This window comes from Leguminivora glycinivorella, chromosome 5, assembly GCF_023078275.1.
Source record: "Leguminivora glycinivorella isolate SPB_JAAS2020 chromosome 5, LegGlyc_1.1, whole genome shotgun sequence".
NCBI lineage: Eukaryota > Metazoa > Arthropoda > Insecta > Lepidoptera > Tortricidae > Leguminivora > Leguminivora glycinivorella.
Genome location: NC_062975.1, coordinates 7450185 through 7469588, shown reverse-complemented (window position 1 = coordinate 7469588; position 19404 = coordinate 7450185). Strand labels below are relative to the sequence as shown.

At 38.5% G+C, this 19404-nt stretch overlaps 1 protein-coding gene across 1 annotated transcript in view; it reads right to left on the bottom strand.

The window, feature by feature from the left end:
• Window positions 1–19196, bottom strand: part of LOC125226145 (calcyphosin-like protein) — an 83621-nt gene extending 64425 nt beyond the window's left edge. Inside the window, exon 1 of the mRNA XM_048130039.1 lies at window positions 19085–19196. Coding sequence (XP_047985996.1) covers window positions 19085–19163 — 79 coding nt within the window. The 5' untranslated portion in view covers window positions 19164–19196. The remainder of the gene's footprint in view (window positions 1–19084) is intronic.
• Window positions 19197–19404: the final 208 nt, after the last annotated feature.

The window sequence follows — 19404 nt, the reverse complement described above, 5'->3', positions numbered from 1 at the left end:
CTTATATCGTGTCATCCTCAAAGATGCGACCCTCGTTCGTGTCATACCATTTAAGATTAGATTGGATAAACTCGCCGTGAAAAACACGATCTATATGAAGTTGGATACTAAATACCTACTTTGGTAATATTTCGGCATCATATTTTAACATCAAAGTATGAGGGCAATAAGTTATCGTAAATCAACAGGAGTTGTAAAATGAAATAGTATGGCGATAACACCCATAAAACTATATTACATCTTACATCGTTAGTAACTTATTCGCAGGAATCGCAGGTAACTACGGGTATAGCAGCTATCTCATTAAAGGAGTACTATGGTAACTATCATCTTCGACTGCTAAAGCTCTGTTAACAAGTATGTTACAACAACTTGCGTCTAGAACCCTCCGTACACTTAAAACGTCGTATGTCCCTACATTTATACGATGTTTCAGTCGTTTATAAACTGAGGAGAGTGGAAGTCTATACAGCATCGATCTGATTCATCTGAGCTCCCGAACTTTGTGAGTCATACTGTGATGTATTGTTGGTGTTTGCTTTGTTTACCCGTGGAAGCAAACTTTAGATTAAAATGTATATTGCTATATTTGGCAAGTATTCCTGAATACAACAGTTTTGTGGAAATCTGCCGATTAAGTGCGTTTTCACATTATCCGATCCGATATCGGATAAGGAGTTCAATAGATAAAATCGCAGATGGCGCCTGTAATGTATGGGATATCGGGTTACACCCGATATCGGATCAGATAATGTGAAAACGCACTAAGCGTCCTCAGATTATTCCTAAATTCTTCGTTGTCTTTTTTGGGTCCTATTCGTTTGTTTTCTTTTGTCGGTAATGTCGATTTCACAACTGCATAGTTGCATACCATCCTGCATCGATAGACGGATAGGGTGAATCCACTTAAAAGTAACGTGAGTCATGACTTCATTGGGTGTTTATTTGAACTACAGCTGCAAATGAAAAGAATTATGCATTTATCGGGAAAGTAACACTTATTTAGGGTTAGATTATCACTCGAACTTGCATCGTGAATAAATTAAACATGCCATAAAATCGTGACTCATGTTACTCTTGAGTCTTGACCCATCATCTATAAGCTCGGTGCCAGTGAAAGCTAGTAAAATACTGCGCAGGACTGGGTAAAATGTGCTCTTTCGTTGAAGACCCCAAGCCACGAACAGTTTTCATGACCAATCGCCTCTCAGCGATACTTCGTATAGTGGTTAACGGCGTTGGTTATAAACTCTCGTGGACGTCAGCTGCCGGTTTGTTGGTGGATGGACTTAGTGGCTCACAAAATTTTTGCCTGGTCCGCGTCTAATAGGTCATTTTGAGTAATCGTGCCAACCAAGTCATTAAATTGTCGGAGTGTATTGTATTAAGTTTCTTGTATTTTCAACTTATCTGTTCTTGTGCATTGATCATACTCGTGGCTTTCAGTTCTATTCCCTAACCTCGACTTCTTGTCATAGTGCTAACACTGCTAACATTACTCAATAGCTGTCAGTTTTACTGGCTCACTTCCGGCAATAATCCGTAATGGCGGAAGTTCGCCAAATAATTATGCTCAAACGGTCCGAGAGTCTGCATCCACTGGAATGGCTTTGAATTGGGAAGAAATGGCGTGTGTTTAATTTCCTTGGGGTTTTCGTTTGTAAATAAGTTATGAGTAACAGTTTGTTTTCAAGAAAAATATGTTTTGGTAACGTCAACCTATGGCAACCAGTGATGAATTTAATATTTCTGGGTGAGCCATTTTTAAGTTTTCTTCGGTTATACATATGCACAAGCGAATCACGCAACATCGTAGGCTGTGATGATATATACCAGGCTTTATTTAGCTATTTGATAAGCTTACTTACAAGCTTAAGCTTTGATTACTTAGTTTAATGAATGTTTAATGTTTCTGTCGTGTAATGTATATGTACAATATCAATAAATATGAATATGAATAAGTACACTCAGTAGTCCCACGGTCCCACCCCACATTACCGCTAAAACGCGTTTTTATAACCTTATTTTGGATAACATCTCAGAGATAGCTCGCTCTTATTTTGGTTAAATATCTCAGAGAAATGTCCTCCTGGCATAAATTTACTAAACTAGACACTATATTTCCCTAACTTAAATAAGTAAAAAAGTTAGAATTTAAGTTGTTGGAGAAACGCACACTTTACATTGATATTGTTACTACACAAATTAAGAATATTGTTATGTTCTTCTTATTCATCTACCTGATTTTGATCCTGCAGAAGACCCGCTTTAGAGAGCTTTGGTGTACAAAATAAGGACCTCATGTGGTCGCGACCCTCAGCCATGAGGAACCGAGGAAGAAGAAGAAAACATTTGATCCTCTTATAAACAAAGAGCGGAATTCTTCATAGCAAAAATCAAACTGTCAAAGGGATTGACCTAACTGTTTTATCGACATCGATAAATATTTGTCACTTAACGAAACAAAGTTAAAGTAATGAAATCAAATATATTTTTGGAAAACTTTCATAAACTGTAGATTGTTAATCTTTTTCCATGGAATGTTGCACGAAACTAAAAATATGATTAAATCTATATATAATGTGTCTGGACTCGTACTTTTTGAGTATTGTGACGAATGATGTTTTACTTACTAAGTGACTTTCAACACAATGTTCTTTAGCTGATGTAAATGAACATCACATTTAGAGCAATATATTGTGGAAGAATCTTATTTGGAACTAAGAGAAGAATCTTTCTGTATCCATTTTTTTATTGTTTTTCTTTTAGGATTATTTTAGGATTATCATGAAAACTCAAGTGACATAAACGACATATGTAACGCTGACATGATTTACTTTAATATGGAGATGCAAGTTGCTTATCAAAAAGGTAAAATGTTACAGAATAATCTTTTAAGTTGATTATGGATACCTAATGCGATATTATACCGTAATATCGATAAGTCGATAAAACAGTTAGGTCAATCACTTTGACAGTTTGATTTTTGCTATGAAGAATTCCGCTCTTTGCTTATAAATATTCAACCTGCCACGGCAGTCAGTATTGCATCTTCAGCTAAAACGCCTAAGACTCAAATTAAACCCCTATTCAACGCTCCTATAATTTAGGTAAATCAAACTGTAATGTAACAAGGGTTGCAAATTGTATCACGCAACATAATCGTTACGATAAATCGTGGCAATGTTGCCATTAATCAGAAATATTGTCTCTTTCATACGAGGGGTCGCTTTCGCTTTCAGCGCTGAAAAAACAACCTGAAAACGTAATTAACGGTCATTCCAGTCACGTGCCTATGCCCGTCTGAAATTAAACCCAGAATGTATGACCGGCTACATAAATATTACCTAAAATCAGTCTCGTATCTGAACATAATTTTATATGTAAAATTTTGTTTAGATACGGGACTATGGATATGTATTTATTAAATTAAACTTTATTGCACAAACATATAAAATTACTATTATGAAAAATCAAATGGAGGACTTTTGATTAGGACTATGAGCTTATAAAAGGTCAGGTTCAGGTTAGAAAATTACAACTAAGGTACAGCGGGGCAAATCTCCAGTCGAGATTTGCCCTGCTGTACCTTACATATAAACAGAAACGCTTTGTTTAATTATTTCAAATAATTTATTTGTCACATCGGCCTTACCATTTTAATTGTAATAATTTTTGAATAAAGTGATGTAACTAACAACCCCTAAATAATTCATTCCACTTTTTCAAGTCATGTGTCGCGGGGAATATAAATTATTCCTTTATAAGCCTGTGATTCGAAGCTTTTACACAACTTTTTCATAAAAGTTGCCTTGAACTAGGGTGCAAATCAAATTAGTTATTTAACGAAATATATTTTGATTTCCTAATGGACAAGTCGCCTGTTTTTTAATGTGCGATATATAAATATTGCGGTTTTATAAAAGTTGTGTAATTCATGAAATTTCGTCCGTGTGTAAATTTTACCTACACTTATAGCCTAAAAACTCTTTGGCAGCAATAAACACGAGAGAGTTCGTTAAAACTACCAGTAGTTAGAAAAATAAAAGTGTTTGCGTAAAATCATCCCCGTTTTATGGGCAACAGACAGGGTAAAGCTTGGACTAACATACTCAATTTACTCGCTCGCTTTATTTAGTTGTTCCTAGATATCTTTGTTTTGTTTAACTATTTATTTTAATAGTTGGTAGTCCATTGACGTGCAATTTATCATCCAAAACTGCTTATTAGAACCTTACAATTGAGTGAAACGTGTACACTAACTCATTTCCCATGAGAGTGAAGTTTTTTATTTCTTTCCTGTTAATTTTATAATGGAATATTTCTTTTCAGATTATAAAGGCGATTGTATACTCATATTTATTTACTATGAATTTTTAATAGAGCCGGTAATCTGGAATGATGGAATCACAAAAAAATGTTGTTCTCTATACATAGGTACTATTAAGAGTTTTGAATGATTCACGGTTATACGGGAGTGTGAACGCGACCAGTGGTAACGCTGAAAGTGAACGCAGCCGACGCGCGCGAAGGAGGGTAGATCGCGCGCTGTCTATACAACTTTAACATCCACCCGCCTTCGTCAGTTTTCCGTGATCATGATGCATGCAACTGCGTCGAAATATCGGGAGCTCGACAAAAATCAAAAAGGTAATCACGGTCTATATCCCGGTCAATATAAGTCTAATAGGTACTATTGTCGAATCGAACTAATTGTGCAGTAATTATATATTCATTTCTGATTCCTATGCTGGGGGCCGATTTTTGAATCTCGAACGCATTACGTCGTTTTCCACAGACTTTCGAACGGCGAATTCATGCGGTCGAGATTCAAATATCGGTCCCCTGATATATTCAACATTTTCTCACCATAATGAGTAGGTACATTTACGTAGGTATATATCTTCTCTCCATAAGGGCCCATTTAGACGGTACGAGAACTCGCATACGAGTTTTATTACATGGCGGTATTTGATAGCTGTGCAAAATTGTAAGTGACCTCAACAGCCCGCAATGTAAATAAAATCGCATGCGAGTTCGCACGCCGTGTAAATCAGGCCTTATTCTTCTGAACCAGAGCCTATGTAAACAATTCTTCGAACCGTATAAATCCACCAACTAAAATATTCATCAGGATGTTTTACAGTGGGGGAGCTCTCGCGGGCCCGCCATTTGTAAATGGATTTTAAATTAATAACATTCACCTAAGGGATTGTCTAAAGCATTCGACTAGATGGTGGAACTATCGCCTGATATTGGATTACTTTTAGACGTGAGCAGAAAAACAAGCCGGATCGTAAAATTAAATTGATTTCGAGCACGGAATAGTCGGTAGTGCGTATTTTCAGTGTCGAATTTACATATCGAGGGTTGCTGAAGTTTGGAATGTAAATATGCTAGTCGGTAAGCTATTTATGACAATAATTTTAGCGTTTTTAACTAACGTCCATAAAACCCTACATTGGTTAGTTCCAGTACTTTTAGTATCTTTAACGACTCCTAGGTTCACTTTTATGAAATTTACAAGTTTGATACAGAAGACATGGTATTGTGTTGACACTGTTGACCAAGTTATTCATTTATCTTATGACAATTATTGTGAATACATACCATACCTACCTAGTACTGGCGTTGACAAGCAATACGAAATATCAAAATAGGAATTTAATTTCTAGAATTTAGGTACGAGTGATAAATGTAATTTAAAATGAAATACTTAACCCTAAAAGCCCGTGCGTGACGGTTCTAATAAAAGCCTCGGTTGTATACAATTTTGACGAAATAATTACTTCTAACTGATTTTAATGCTTTAACGTGATCTTTTGCGAGACCAGGCAGGCAATTATGGTCGCGCGATAAATGATAAAACATCTGGCCGTCCCTATCGCACTTACTAGTAGTGCGATATAGGGACGGCCTGATATTTTATCGTCTATCGCGCGACCATGTAAGGGACCGGCCACATCAGAGCGTTGCGTGTCTCGGGGCGCGCAACGGACGTCCGCGCCACGCCACCTGAGTGTAAGTGACCGGCCACACCAGAGCGTCGCGTGTCTCGGGGCGCGCAACGGGCGTCCGCGCCACGCCGCTTCAGTGTAATTCAAAAAACGCCTCCTCAGTACATTTTGTATAGGAAAGACGTAAGACGCGCCCCAGGTGGCGTGGCGGCGGCGGGGCGCGCGCCGCGCCGCTTGGCGGCGCGCCTTACGTCCTTCCTATACAAAATGTACTGAGGAGACGCTTTTTGAATTACACTCAGGTGGCGTGGCGCGGACGCCCTTTGCGCGCCCCGAGACACGCGACGCATAAGTGGGAACGCTGCCTAATTCAAAAAACGTCTCCTCAGTACGTAAGACGCGCCCCAGGTGGCGTGGCGGCGGCGTGGCGCGCGCCCCGCCGCTTGGCGGCGCGTCTTACGTCCTTCCTATACAAAATGTACTGAGGAGACGTTTTTTGAATTACACTCAGGTGGCGTGGCGCGGACGTCCGTTGCGCGCCCCGAGACACGCGACGCTTAAGTGGGAACGCTGGCTAACCCGTGCTGGTTGCCGTTTTTCAAAGTTTTCGTGTTTTCTACTTGGTTTTTACTTAGGTGCTAGTTTAAAAACCCTTCAAATCAAGGGGGAACAGGCATCTTCTGGACGAGCTCACTCCATCGTGGGCCAGTCTGTGGCCAAGAGTGAGCCCATTTATAATAAAAAAAAAAAAAAACACCGGTGCTAAGATTTGACTAGGAAACCGTTATTCATCATGACATGTACAAAGTCTTATCATTAATCCTAAAAAAATAAGATGCTTATCGCCATATGTTTGTATTATTAGACACACAAATTGCTAAATAGCCACCTCATGTTTAGAGCGCGAACATTTCGAAGCAACCCCTAATAAACTGCTTTACTCAATAGCTAAGTATGTCCACTGACCACTGTATCACGGCAACATTGTAAAATAAATCCTATTTAGCTCGTTTTACGCCAATACCGAGATTCAGTGCCCAATTTTGGCGTGACAGCGGTATTCACAACGCCTTACAAATCAGGACAGCCTAGCAAATAACATAACCAACAAATAAAACTATGGAAACGGATTATGTCGCGTATAATGAATTTAAAGTTCATTCCGACGTTTCGAACATTTTACAGCCTTCGTGGTCAACGTCGAGATGAACTGTAAATTCATTATACGAATCCGTTTCCATAGTTTTATTTCATAACTATGGTAACCGAAGACAATTTTATGTAACCAACAAAATTAATTAACGTTTTGAAAACAAAAACCCCTGACATAGTGGTCCGATTTTCATCAAACATGGGCTAAGAACTCCTGACTACTTCAGCATTCAAACAAAAAAAAAAGAAATCTAAATCGGTTCATCCGTTCGAAAGCTACGATAGATACCACAGACAGACACGTCAAAACTTAAAAAGGACTGAAGCAAGTTAAAAAGTGTAGAAATTAATAGGGGCGCCACCGTCTATGTAAATAGTTTTGCATGTAGCAACTATTGAGTCATGTTGCTATAATAAACAATACAGAATCCATTTCTACTAATTTTTACCAGGCGGTAGATAAGATCTCACTTTACGAATTATTTGAACGAGCTTTGAGATCATGATATGCTTGACACTAGGTGAAAATACTAAAAATGTTTGGTGAATTTTCGTTATGTGGCTCGACACGTCTAAATTAGCGACAACAGGCCGATCGGTGTGTGCAAATGCAAAGCCAGGTAATTAGCGAGCAATGGCGTATAAAAAGTACAGTAACGTGAACAGTGGCATGCATTCGACATAAACTGACTGGATCTTTTGTTATTATTGTGGATGTTTAATAATTTAACCGATTTCGGACAACTTTCCAAACGCCATTCCGACTTCCGATGGCTCTTCCAAAAACAAGTACTGGAGCAAGTAACTCGATCACAATACAATGCGAAATGTGGCATAAGTGTACAATTTCGCTAGTCCGAGTTTAATATCAACTTAACTGCACACAGTGTACCTAGGTTGTAGTGTACAATGGTTGACTGGTAGAGAATGCCTTTTGGCATTAAGCCCGCCATTTGTACATGTTTCATTGGTTGTGCAATAAAGTTTAAATAAATACCTAGGCGAAAATGTAGAAACTCGTAAAAACGATACAAATCGACGAGTAGGTATAATAAAATGTTGTGTTTAATCTCTGGAACATTTGGGCCATTTTTTTCAAAGTTGTCCACCCCACTTTTTTCGTAACATGGGTATTTTTTACGCGATTCATACTCAGAATCGAGAGCTCTTTCGATCCTGATAGGAGAAAAAAATGTCCCAAGATTTCCATAATTTTTTTCGAACCTTTCGTTCCGTTACCGTCATACAAAATGTATGAAATAATAGTAATGGAATGGGAAAAAAACTTTGGGACACTCTTTTTCTCCTATTAGGATTGAAAGAACTCGCGATTCTGAGTGGAAAACACATAAAAATTTTCAAATCCAAAAAAAAGGTGGGGTGGACAACTTTGAAAAAATGGGCCATTTATGTTAGTTATAATCTTCGTCATATTAAGCGTGTCAAAGCAGAGCATGTTAATGAAAATTTTTAGGGTTCCGTAGCCAAAATGGCAAAAACGGAACCCTTATAGTTTCGTCATGTCCGTCTGTCCGTCTGTCCGTCTGTCCGTCTGTCCGTCTGTCACAGCCGATTTACTCGGAAACTATAAGTACTACAGTGATGAAATTTGATGGGAATATGTGTTGTATGAACCGCTACAAAATTATGACACTAAATAGTAAAAAAAAAGAATTGGGGTGGGGCCCCCATACATGTAACTGAGGGATGAAAATTTTTTTTCGATGTACATACCCGTGTGGGGTATCAATGGAAAGGTCTTTTAAAATGATATAAAGTTTTCTAAAAAACATTTTTCTTAAAGTGAACGGTTTTTGAGATATCAGCTCTCAAAGTCGTAAAAAGTATGTCCCCCCCCCTCTATTTTTATAACTACGGGGTATAAAATTCTAAAAAAAATAGAGGTGATGCATGCTAATTAACTCTTTCAACGATTTTTGGTTTGATCAAAGTATCTCTTATAGTTTTTGAGATAATTGACATAATAAGTTTATTATATTTGCTGCTACGGAACCCTTTGTGCGCGAGCCCGACTCGCACTTGGCCGGTTTTAATTAAGGAATACATGAATCATGTGACACTGAAAGGAGTTTCACACAAAGCCGATTCCAATAAATATGATGGTTAATATACTTAATACCTACTCGTACCTATTTCATATTTTAATAATATTTTAAAAGTCTGGAATTTCTTGAAATACAACGACTAACTTTATATACAGCTAAAGCCAAGTTTGGAGAGCGGTAAAGCTGAAGTGAAAGAACTTTAGAACGGAGGCTTTAAACTTCTTCAAGAGTTTGCATGTCCGAATGAAAATAGAACCCAACTGCTCGTGAAGTGAATAAAACAGTGTTTTATCGTCTACCACTAACAAAAAAAATCTTCATCTTTGTATATATCTACATCTAAGGTCAGTGTGGGGAAGACCGTCTACCCGGAAAGACCGTCTATTGACTATAACTTTTGTGTTTATATATCTACGCCTCTCACACCTCCGGAGGTATAGCAGTTTTTCATCCTTAATCCATTGGTCTTCCATACATATCCCTAGGACGAACACTAGTTAACAATAAACTTGATTCGTGTTTCGAACTCGAACATCGAGTTCAACATGGTTCCGCAAAAAATTAAAATAAAATAGAAGTAGTCGGAATATTTGTATATCATGTATGTAACGTAGTCATTTAATAACCGTTCTTTCTGACTAGTACTATTAATCTACTGAAAACGCGCTCAATTTCTAGTATTATGTTCTGAAATATGTAACTTAGAAATTGTGCCTACTCAGAAAGTCCGGCATAAAAGAGAAAGGCAAGACCGGCATATGATAAACAAGGAGTTGCCAACCTTTTTTAGGTTTCATTGGAAATAAGTCGAGTGTAAACAATATCAATATATAAGTACGTTTTTGGCTTGTGATAGTTGTACCGTTTTTGATTTTAACTTCGAAATACAGTTTTCATAATGATTCGTATGGTGTTACTAAAATCATTCGAAAGCATTAAGTAAAAAAAAAAATTGTACAACATGCGACGACAAATATTTCCAAAAAGAGTAGGGTTTCAAATTGGTCATTATTTTTATAATCAGCATTACCCAACAGGGACCGTATGGGTACCCTTTAAAACGGTTTTGACCGACTATTTTACGGCTACCCGACCGTTAATTGACATTGCTGACTGTCACTTTGACATAAAAGTGGCCATGGGTGTGGTCAAATAGGTTCTCGGGGGTGCTGATTCTAAAATTAATAACCAATCTGGAATCTGATATTGATGACTGTCACTTGACACCACAGATGTCATATATACCATAGATCAAGCAAACGTATCTACTTAGCGTGTCAAATGAACTCAGTGAAATCCACCGAGTTGTCCGTCTTTACTCGCAGCTTGCAGCTTTCGGGCGTCAATTTTTGTAAGTTGAAGTCAACCAAAATATAAAAAATGCCTCGTTACGTGATATTCAATTGCAACAACACAAAAATTATAACCATCAAGAGCCTGAGACATATTTAAAATTACAGGCAAGAATCAACTTCAGTACAAAATTTGACACGCTCGGCCCCTATACAAATATATGAATTTGTTTCTTCTATCTAAATTAAGTTCTGTGCTTGACACAAAAGTCGTCATGGGTGTCGTCAAATAGGTTTTTGGGGGTGCTGACTTCAAAATTAATGACCAATTTGAAATCTGACATTGCAGACTGTCACTTTGACATAAAAGTTGTCATGGGTCAACGGATTATGGGTCAGTGTGTCATGGGTCAATTATCGTGACTAAATTGGATTCGCATGTGTTCGTTGGAAAAACAGTATTATGCAATATCTGGACTTGAAAAGAAAAGGTTATGAACCCCATCTACGGGACATATGCCGGTCTTGCCTTTATCTAGCACATTCTGCCCTGTTATTACGTAAAATAACAATGATCATGATTTTGGAACCTAGTCTCATATGAAATTACGCGACAACAAGCACTAGACGGTCTTTCCGTACTCATCGCGGGAGGACGGTCAACCCGCCGAGCCTTAAAAAATGTGATTTTTATCACTTAAAAGTGCCTTAAGTCACCAAAAATGTTGTAAAAGCTTTGTAAAATATAATATTTGCTATCCCATAGCACCATGCGCATTACGCCAGACTACATTAATTATAGAGTTTTATCCACTCAAACTTTATTTCAAATAAACTATGCCGGTCTTGCCCGCACTGACCTTACCTGTGTAGGTACTGCAAACACTCTTTTTATTATTGATAGTGTTGTAAATATTTATCTAAATTGGTAAATGGTAAAATAGCTAGTGAGTGCCAGCCAACAATCACTTTTGTCTGCTGAATTTCCCTAATAAATCTTCCAGATATGCCAAAACTAGAATTGAAGTTCCTCGCATCAAGATTGTTAGCTACCAAGTTCATAAACAACATGTGTTCAAAGCAAACTTGTTAAACTAACACCAATAAATCCTCGTATCGTTGTCAGATTTAAATTAATTTCTGCGTACACAGACACACCGCGGCTCACAGACACACACCGTGGCTCACAGACACAGTATAAAGACGACTCAGTAGTTACTCTCCGGCAACGGCGCGCGAAAGGTACATAGCTACTGTGTTCGAAAGCACGTGGTTGAACAAAATTACTATAAATGTTACTCGACTTATCTAATACTATTAACTATAAGCATTAGTATAACAATACCACATCATCTCAGTCAGAAAACACAAAAAAAGTACATATTATTCTCACCAGCATTCATCCAAATCCGCTTGCATGTGTTGTGTGCGTACACGATGCGCTTGTGTGTACACCGCGCGGCGTACATTTGTTAGAAGAGTTGTTACTGGTTTATACTGTGTCACAGATACAGCCTAACGTATTGACAGAACGAGCAAACACAATTACATGTTCAGTGGCTCGCGCTCGCAATTCAACCGTTTCAACCTCGAATATGCCGTCATATGCCATGCCACATAGCTTTGGTATACAGCCACAGGCTGGGGATCTGTTTAACGGTATAATAAAATGGTATCGCGTTTTTATTCAGATTAGAAAACAGTGGAAAAAACATGTAATTGGACCTAATAAGTACGCGTTTAAAAAAACGTCTTCTCTTTCCTAATCATTGAATCTCACACCTCAGGCTGCCGAAGACCGGGCAAAGTGGAGAACACAGCAGGAAATCGGACCCTGGCGCTAGGCCGGGAAGAAGGCTAGGTGCGAGTTCTCGCACGGTTTGAAGTTCCTTTAGAAACTTATAGAAATTAATAGAATATATGTGACATGTTACATGGCATGCTAAGCTTAGCTAAGCTCCGGCCAGCGAAAATCTCCAAAACAGCCCTTTCAGGGTCTAATCCTAAACCTATTCGGTCGGACCCAACAAAAGGCACGGGCGCGATAAAGGGATTAAATTTTGTAAAATTTATAGCTGTAGGTGGTATTAAAATTGTTGGCGTGTGAAGATATTTGATTCTAAGCGGATAGTCGACCCTTTCCAGCAGTTTGAATTGTTTGAGGTTCGGGAATTTTTGGTCGTTTTAAGTGTGTCTGATACTTTTGTTTGAAGTCGTTGAAGTGCCAATGTATGTTACTAACTTTGTTCCGCTTTCATAATTGTTTCATATTTTAACTTTCAACAAATATGAAGTTTGATAATGGGTTTGGGTATGATTAATGTTTAAGAAACAAAATTAAATACATAGTAATTCCAATAACATAATTGTCAGTAACTGAAATTTGCCCAACATGAGACATTGTCTCCCTCTTCAGTATACTAATCACCAATTTCACCATGTACAAGATGAACAATTTCACCCTAAAATTAACTCAATAAATCAAAATGTCAACTGCTCAGCGTTGTTCTAAGCCGCAATACTCAATTATTCTACCCCGCCCAAGGCTGGCCCTAACTTAATGCCCTTAATTTGTGAAGTATCCGTACAAGGCCTACATTCTCTGAATCCCGTCGGCCGACTCCTATTTAACAAATTGGTATTGTGTTTTGATATGACCTTGACCGTGAGTACGCAGTTGGTACAGTCAGCTGCAGAGAAAAGGATATCCCGGCCCTTACATACAAATTTATATATAGAGGGTTATACTTTTCTCAGCAGCTGACTGTACCTAAGTGTGTGACCCATTTCGGTGGCACTTAGAGCCAGTGGCAATGGCATCAAAAACAGTCAACAGATACATCAACGTCACGCAGCAGAAGGAAATTCTCATCCAAAAAATTTTGCAAATTTTAAATTCGGTGACAGACAGTTTGCGCAACCGATGCTTATTGATGCGGATAAGATGTTTTATAATACAAAACGACTCAAGTCGTATCATCGTCGGATCATCAAATTGTGTTACACTGAATCAGCTTGACCCTCTCAGAGAACCGCAGCAGCTCCCGTCTGATCTCTCGTGAAATCTGACCTAAATTAGACCCGTTCTAACTTAGACTTACAGTTTTAAGCTTTAATTTGACGGGTCAGTGATGTGAACACTGAATATGTTTGATACTAAAATTAGTTTAATTTGGAACTATTTTGTTAATAGAGTCCAGTCAATTTTAGGTCAAAATAAGTGCTTAGTTTAATTCAGATAGACTTTATATAAAATAGGATTTACAGCCAAATGTTAGTATGTACTCATTTAAGTTAGATAGACGTTTAATGTGGGTTTCCATGTCATAACCCTTATACTCTTTATGCTTCATAATAAGGTGCTTCTCATCCGAATTTCGTTGCAATTCGAATAAAGTTGTTCTTATTCTACAAATGACCCTTCAGACTTGGAACGCCACATATAAATTAGGAGCTAGACCATAATTTATTCAGCCTAGGTTTACCAACAGATTCAGTTATCTCAGAATGACACTAAATAGACCTGAATCCGAATTAAGGGTCCCTTAATGAAAGCTGATTGTAATTATATGGTCCCTCTGTGCGTATTTACTCTGAGAAATGAAAGGTCATACTTAAATGGATACGCTTGTGGAATATCAATGAGGAGACCGTATTGGGATATTGGTTATCAAGATTTTGGTTGAGATTGCAATACTCTGTCATTTAGTTAACAAATAGGCGTAGATTTGCATAAACAAATCCCTAGTTTAGTTTACGTAATATATTGACGGTGGCTTGTTTTCCATACTTTAATAATAGTGGTTTATTAGCTGTAATTGTATGGAAAGCAAAACCATTTAACGAAAAGTTCAGCACGATATTGATTGATTACTAATTTTGAAATTGTTTTTTGTTTTTCAGGTAATGTGGAATTTGTCAGCCTCGTACTTTTTGACTCTGCACCACAGTAGGTAAGTAAGAATCTGGCACTTAGGGCTAGTTGCATCAACCACATCTGACAGACATCATCGTCACGCAGCAGACGTCTATGGAACTTCCTATGCAATAAAATTTAACGAAAACGCTTTAACGGTGACAGACGGTTTGATGCAACCGGCCCTAAATATTAGATGTTTAATACAAGACTTTCTAATTATTACAGTGCGTGAGCTTTCAGAAAGGCCTTTCAGACTACAGGTAAATCTGTAAGATATGATATGTCAGGTCCATTTCACGATAACGTACCGGATTACGCGCGGATTCACCCGAAAACCGAAGCCATTTTAAAATTTCACGGGCTGTAAGCATGTATTTCAGTACCTATAAGCACTAAGCACTGAGTAACCCCCTGACACACCTAACTAATGGCGTACTTCAGCTAATCTCCCGAAACCAGGCTCCCAAGCGGTTAATCCGAGTTAAAGTACTAAAGAGGTCTAGTCTTAGAGCATACAACAACTGGAGAAGCCTTTTGTGACTTGTGACGTATGTTAGTACTTCGTGCAAAAAAGTCTCCAGAATACGAGTATTGGGTGATAAAGATTAAGTAACTCTTAGAAAAGATTAAACACACTATCGAAAACAGATTAGTCGCACAACTGTAGGACTGTAGCACACTCATCACATTTGAATAAAAATATATTCTCCTTTTGACGCACACATATGCGCATAGCACCAAGCGCCCACTGACTCGGACGGCTATTGCCTGACAGTTAGCGCGTTTTCACATTATCCGATCCGATATCGGATTTCGGAAGGATTTCAAAGGGATAAATCAAAGATGGCATCCTTAATGTATAGGATATCGGTCCTACATCCGATATCGGATCGGATAATCTGAAAACGCATTTAGAAGTAAAAAATACCTGATAGCGCCAAAGAACTGACAGCCGTTGCGGTACTTGCAGTCCGGCGAACTGATAGTCAGTGGATACCTTTATGATTTTTTGCACAGTGTCATTGTGTTTTTGACAGATGAGTATGTTAGGTCCTAACTTGTCCTAAAGCTCCTCCATTACCTACTGTACGCTCTAAGCCTAGCAGTAATTAGTCTCGGCGAGTGTCAGTCAAAGTCGGCAGGCACCTTTATGAATATAGATGAGGTTGAAACCAATGTGTCTAACTAGTTAGCTAGTTTCAAATTGTTCAGAGTTAGAGGTCCTCGAATGAGACAGTTTATTTCTGACTTTAGTCGTTAAATGGGTTTGTTCATTAGTTTAAGGTTTAATTTGGATACGGTTAAGCGAAATGCTCGAAATCTGTACACAATTATAACCATACAATCTAGCATTAATTATAGACAGTGATTGTATGTACCTAGTTATGTCCAAGTAAGTATTAGCTTATCTAATCTTGAATTTGATTATCCTTTAACCTTAAGATTGATAACGTTGTTTTGGATTTTTAGGTTTCGGATCGATTAGTTCTGTCTTCTTTTTCCATCTGGTGTGACTAGGGTCAATCGCCGATCAGTCCGTAATAATAATTAGAAAAAGATTATGGAAAACAAAAATACTTAAAAATTAAAACGAAATGAAATATTATTTAGCTAACATAAATCAACTATAACCCCGCTTTAGAACGATAACCGTAATTTGTTTTTTCTGTTTATCGGCGAACTCATCTAGCTCGTAGCAATTATTTTTTTATGAAATGGTCCCCGAGAGCAGGTAAAATGTTTTAGGCGAACGTTTTAAACAACGCCTCGACCCTTCTCACACTTAATTAGTATCCCTACTGCTGATGTCTGACGCCTAACTGATGCGATGTGGTCATATTCACTATTTTTATATTTTTTATAGAGCAAAGAAACCTTACCAAGACCGATACATAAAGTGAAAATCTCACATAATTTTAGAACTAAACTGGACTTAATCGCGTAAACACTCACATTTATATTTGGCCCGAAGTTTCGAACATCACATTATGTTCGTGGTCACGGGTAGACTGGCGAGAATTGCATCAACATCTTCTAACCGCGCGAGTTTTTCGAACTACCCGCACATGCTCTTGATTATTCTCTTTTGCGCTAGGGTTGTCACTTTGCCTACACACAACACTTACGATATCAGTGGGTGAGTTCTTATTCCACGAAGAAGAAATTCCATGCCCCTCATCCCCGTTTATTTCTAATATTATGAGTGCAATTCGTTAAATCAATATAAAAACTCACATAATTCAAAGGCGGCATACTCACTCAGGTCAATGATAATAAAATTGCTCTTGTAGTTGTAAATATCTATAATTTAGAACAGATATCTATGCACGTTTTCGTTACACCGTTGTAACCTGATTTACATTGAAGTCTTGCTTTGAAAAGCTTCATTGATTTGAGCGCGTGAGCATTAAGTAGGTGCCAAAAGTAAGGTCAGATGTCAGTGCAATGAAAACAAAATGTAACTGAACTCATTCCATTCTGCAGTACTTTCTCCGCCTCAGATAACACCGGCTCCTCAAAGCCAAATACTCTGCTATTACACGAGGTACAAATTACCTTTTATTCCAAACCAATAATTACAAGAGAATGCGCGACCGGACGCGCCAGGGCTCCATTTAAAAGACGACTTTACATTTTAAGTGGCACGGCAAAAAACGAATCGACATCAGTGGAACCAATTATATGACCATCAGGAGCGTGGCTCACCTAAACTGGTTCCTCCTGTGCACTGTGGACAGACCAGCGCGTATTTCTCAACGTCTCTCCTTTCGCTTTTTACTGCTGCTTTTATGCCAGTTTGTTTGGGTTTGTTTTAAATGAATTCGAGGGTTGGGGGTACGACGCCGGTATTTCTTGATGTTTAACAACATTTCGCATTACGGCGAGGTTTTGCCTAGTAAAACTTGCTGGGTCCACGGCGAGGCAATTTATTTCGCGTTATGCCCGCACGGGGCGTTGGGGTTTTTTCAAGTTCCCCGGTCGCCCCGGGCGAGAACAACCCTTTTCGCTGTGTGAGCTGTACGCGGAAGAACTGTCGGTTTACGAGTTAAAAATAAAGCTTTACTGCCTGAAAAAATAGATGCTCTAGTTACACTACGAGGAAAAAGAATTTAGAGAAAAACAACTTTCGTACCATTCAGATAGGGTATGTGTCATTCTATCTGTAGAGTAGGAAGCTAGCAGGTACGAAAAAAGCGCTATTATGGCCCAGTTGCTCACTGCGTCGGTACAACAACATTTTATTATTGTATGCAACGTGTACCATGCCCATGTGCAACGCGAATCGTGCCTCTGTGAAACCCGAACTACTTATTTCTGCCAGAACCAGATATATGGCTTCAAATAACGAGACATTTTAGGACAATATTGTCAGTGTAAAATTTTTGTAAATGGTTGACGTCACACATTAGATATTAAAATAATGCATCCCGCGAGTTTAAGGAAAGACTGCCATAATTATATATAGCCTCGTTGGTGGGAAAAAGTTGCCTGTAGGTAATCAAAGAACACTGAACATTAGGCACCATACCATTCATCGCCAGTCATTTGATGTACGAATTAGTCTGAGCGAGGATTGCTGAGTCCTAGTTACATTACGCGGTGTCCGCCGCCGGCGCCGTATAATTAGTACATTACGAACTATCAAGTCCAGAATCTATAAAATAATGCAGAAGATAAATTGATTCCGATGCCTTCTTTGTGATCGGTGATCACTTTAATTTAAATAGGTAAATGATGTCCGTACTTGCGCAGAGGTTTACTTGAAGCGTTGTTAGTTAGCCATTAATTTTGTAGCCTCGTATTTTAATATCTAAAATCACGTAATAACGTGGTATCATATGTAATTTAACGTCAACAAAATATTTCTGCCATCCATTATATATAAATAGCCGGACCGTCATTTCTGCAGACCACAAATGCGGGCTCAACGCTTGTAAATAAAATTGGATGACAAAATATTGCCACCCGTGATTGTCTGCTCCGAAATAGAAGGCGAATGTTTTTCCATCTCTGCTGAAAACTTGACACGAAATTGGAACAAAGTTTCTGGAAAACTCGTCTGTTTCACGTGGAAATTCCCGGGTTTATTTATTGCCTCTGCGGCGTTTGAGCATCGATCTAAGCAAGTACTTTGACCTGATCGTAAGAAGTTTTGAGTTGGGATCGCGATGGGCTTATTGGGCTGATTGATTCATTGTCGAGTTGGTGTTCTTAACTTGAATAAAAGTTAAGTGGGAATAGAATTCAAAATCAGCCTAAATATACATCCTTACACACTGTACTTAGGTGTAAGTTGTAGAATCATTATTGTGGTATATCTCGGTTGAATTAGATAGCGGCAAGAAAATGGTCGGATTCCTTTGGGACCACCCAGACTTACCTTAACATTAGATGCTTAGTATTGGTAAATTGGTATCGAGTAGATACCTATTCATTTAATCCTGGGTATATTGAATTACGCTCAAAATAGACTGGCACATGATCTTTGACGCAATCCTTTACATTAGGTACGTAGGTGATGGCTATAAAAACAGGTTGAGAATCAAATGGGATAATTTTCTTGACCGCAAGTGGGATCTGTGACAGAAGACACCCGTCTTTGTAAAACATAAGATATGTTGGACATATGTTTAACGTATATGATATGCCTAATTTTGTACTAAGTAATAAATAAGCTAATAACATGAGTACACTCACGATCGCTCGGCGCCATCGAAGCTGCCTCACACCACGCCGCCACCACCACCACCAACAACACTAGTTTCAGAACAGCCATGTTTGACACTGCATCTCTGTTTACCTCTGACAACTTTATATAGAGGTCGGGGACACAGACGATATTAAAGTAGACCACACATCATTACTATAACCATCAGGGGCGGCTCACTCCGCGATTCTATCGCCGCGCTACAAGTACATGCCAGCGGCTGCGAGTTCGCGGCCCATTCAGTGGTGACGAGTGACGACCTTCGTGCGGCGCAATAGAATTCAATGTCGGCTGCTCGAGTGCGAGCCGT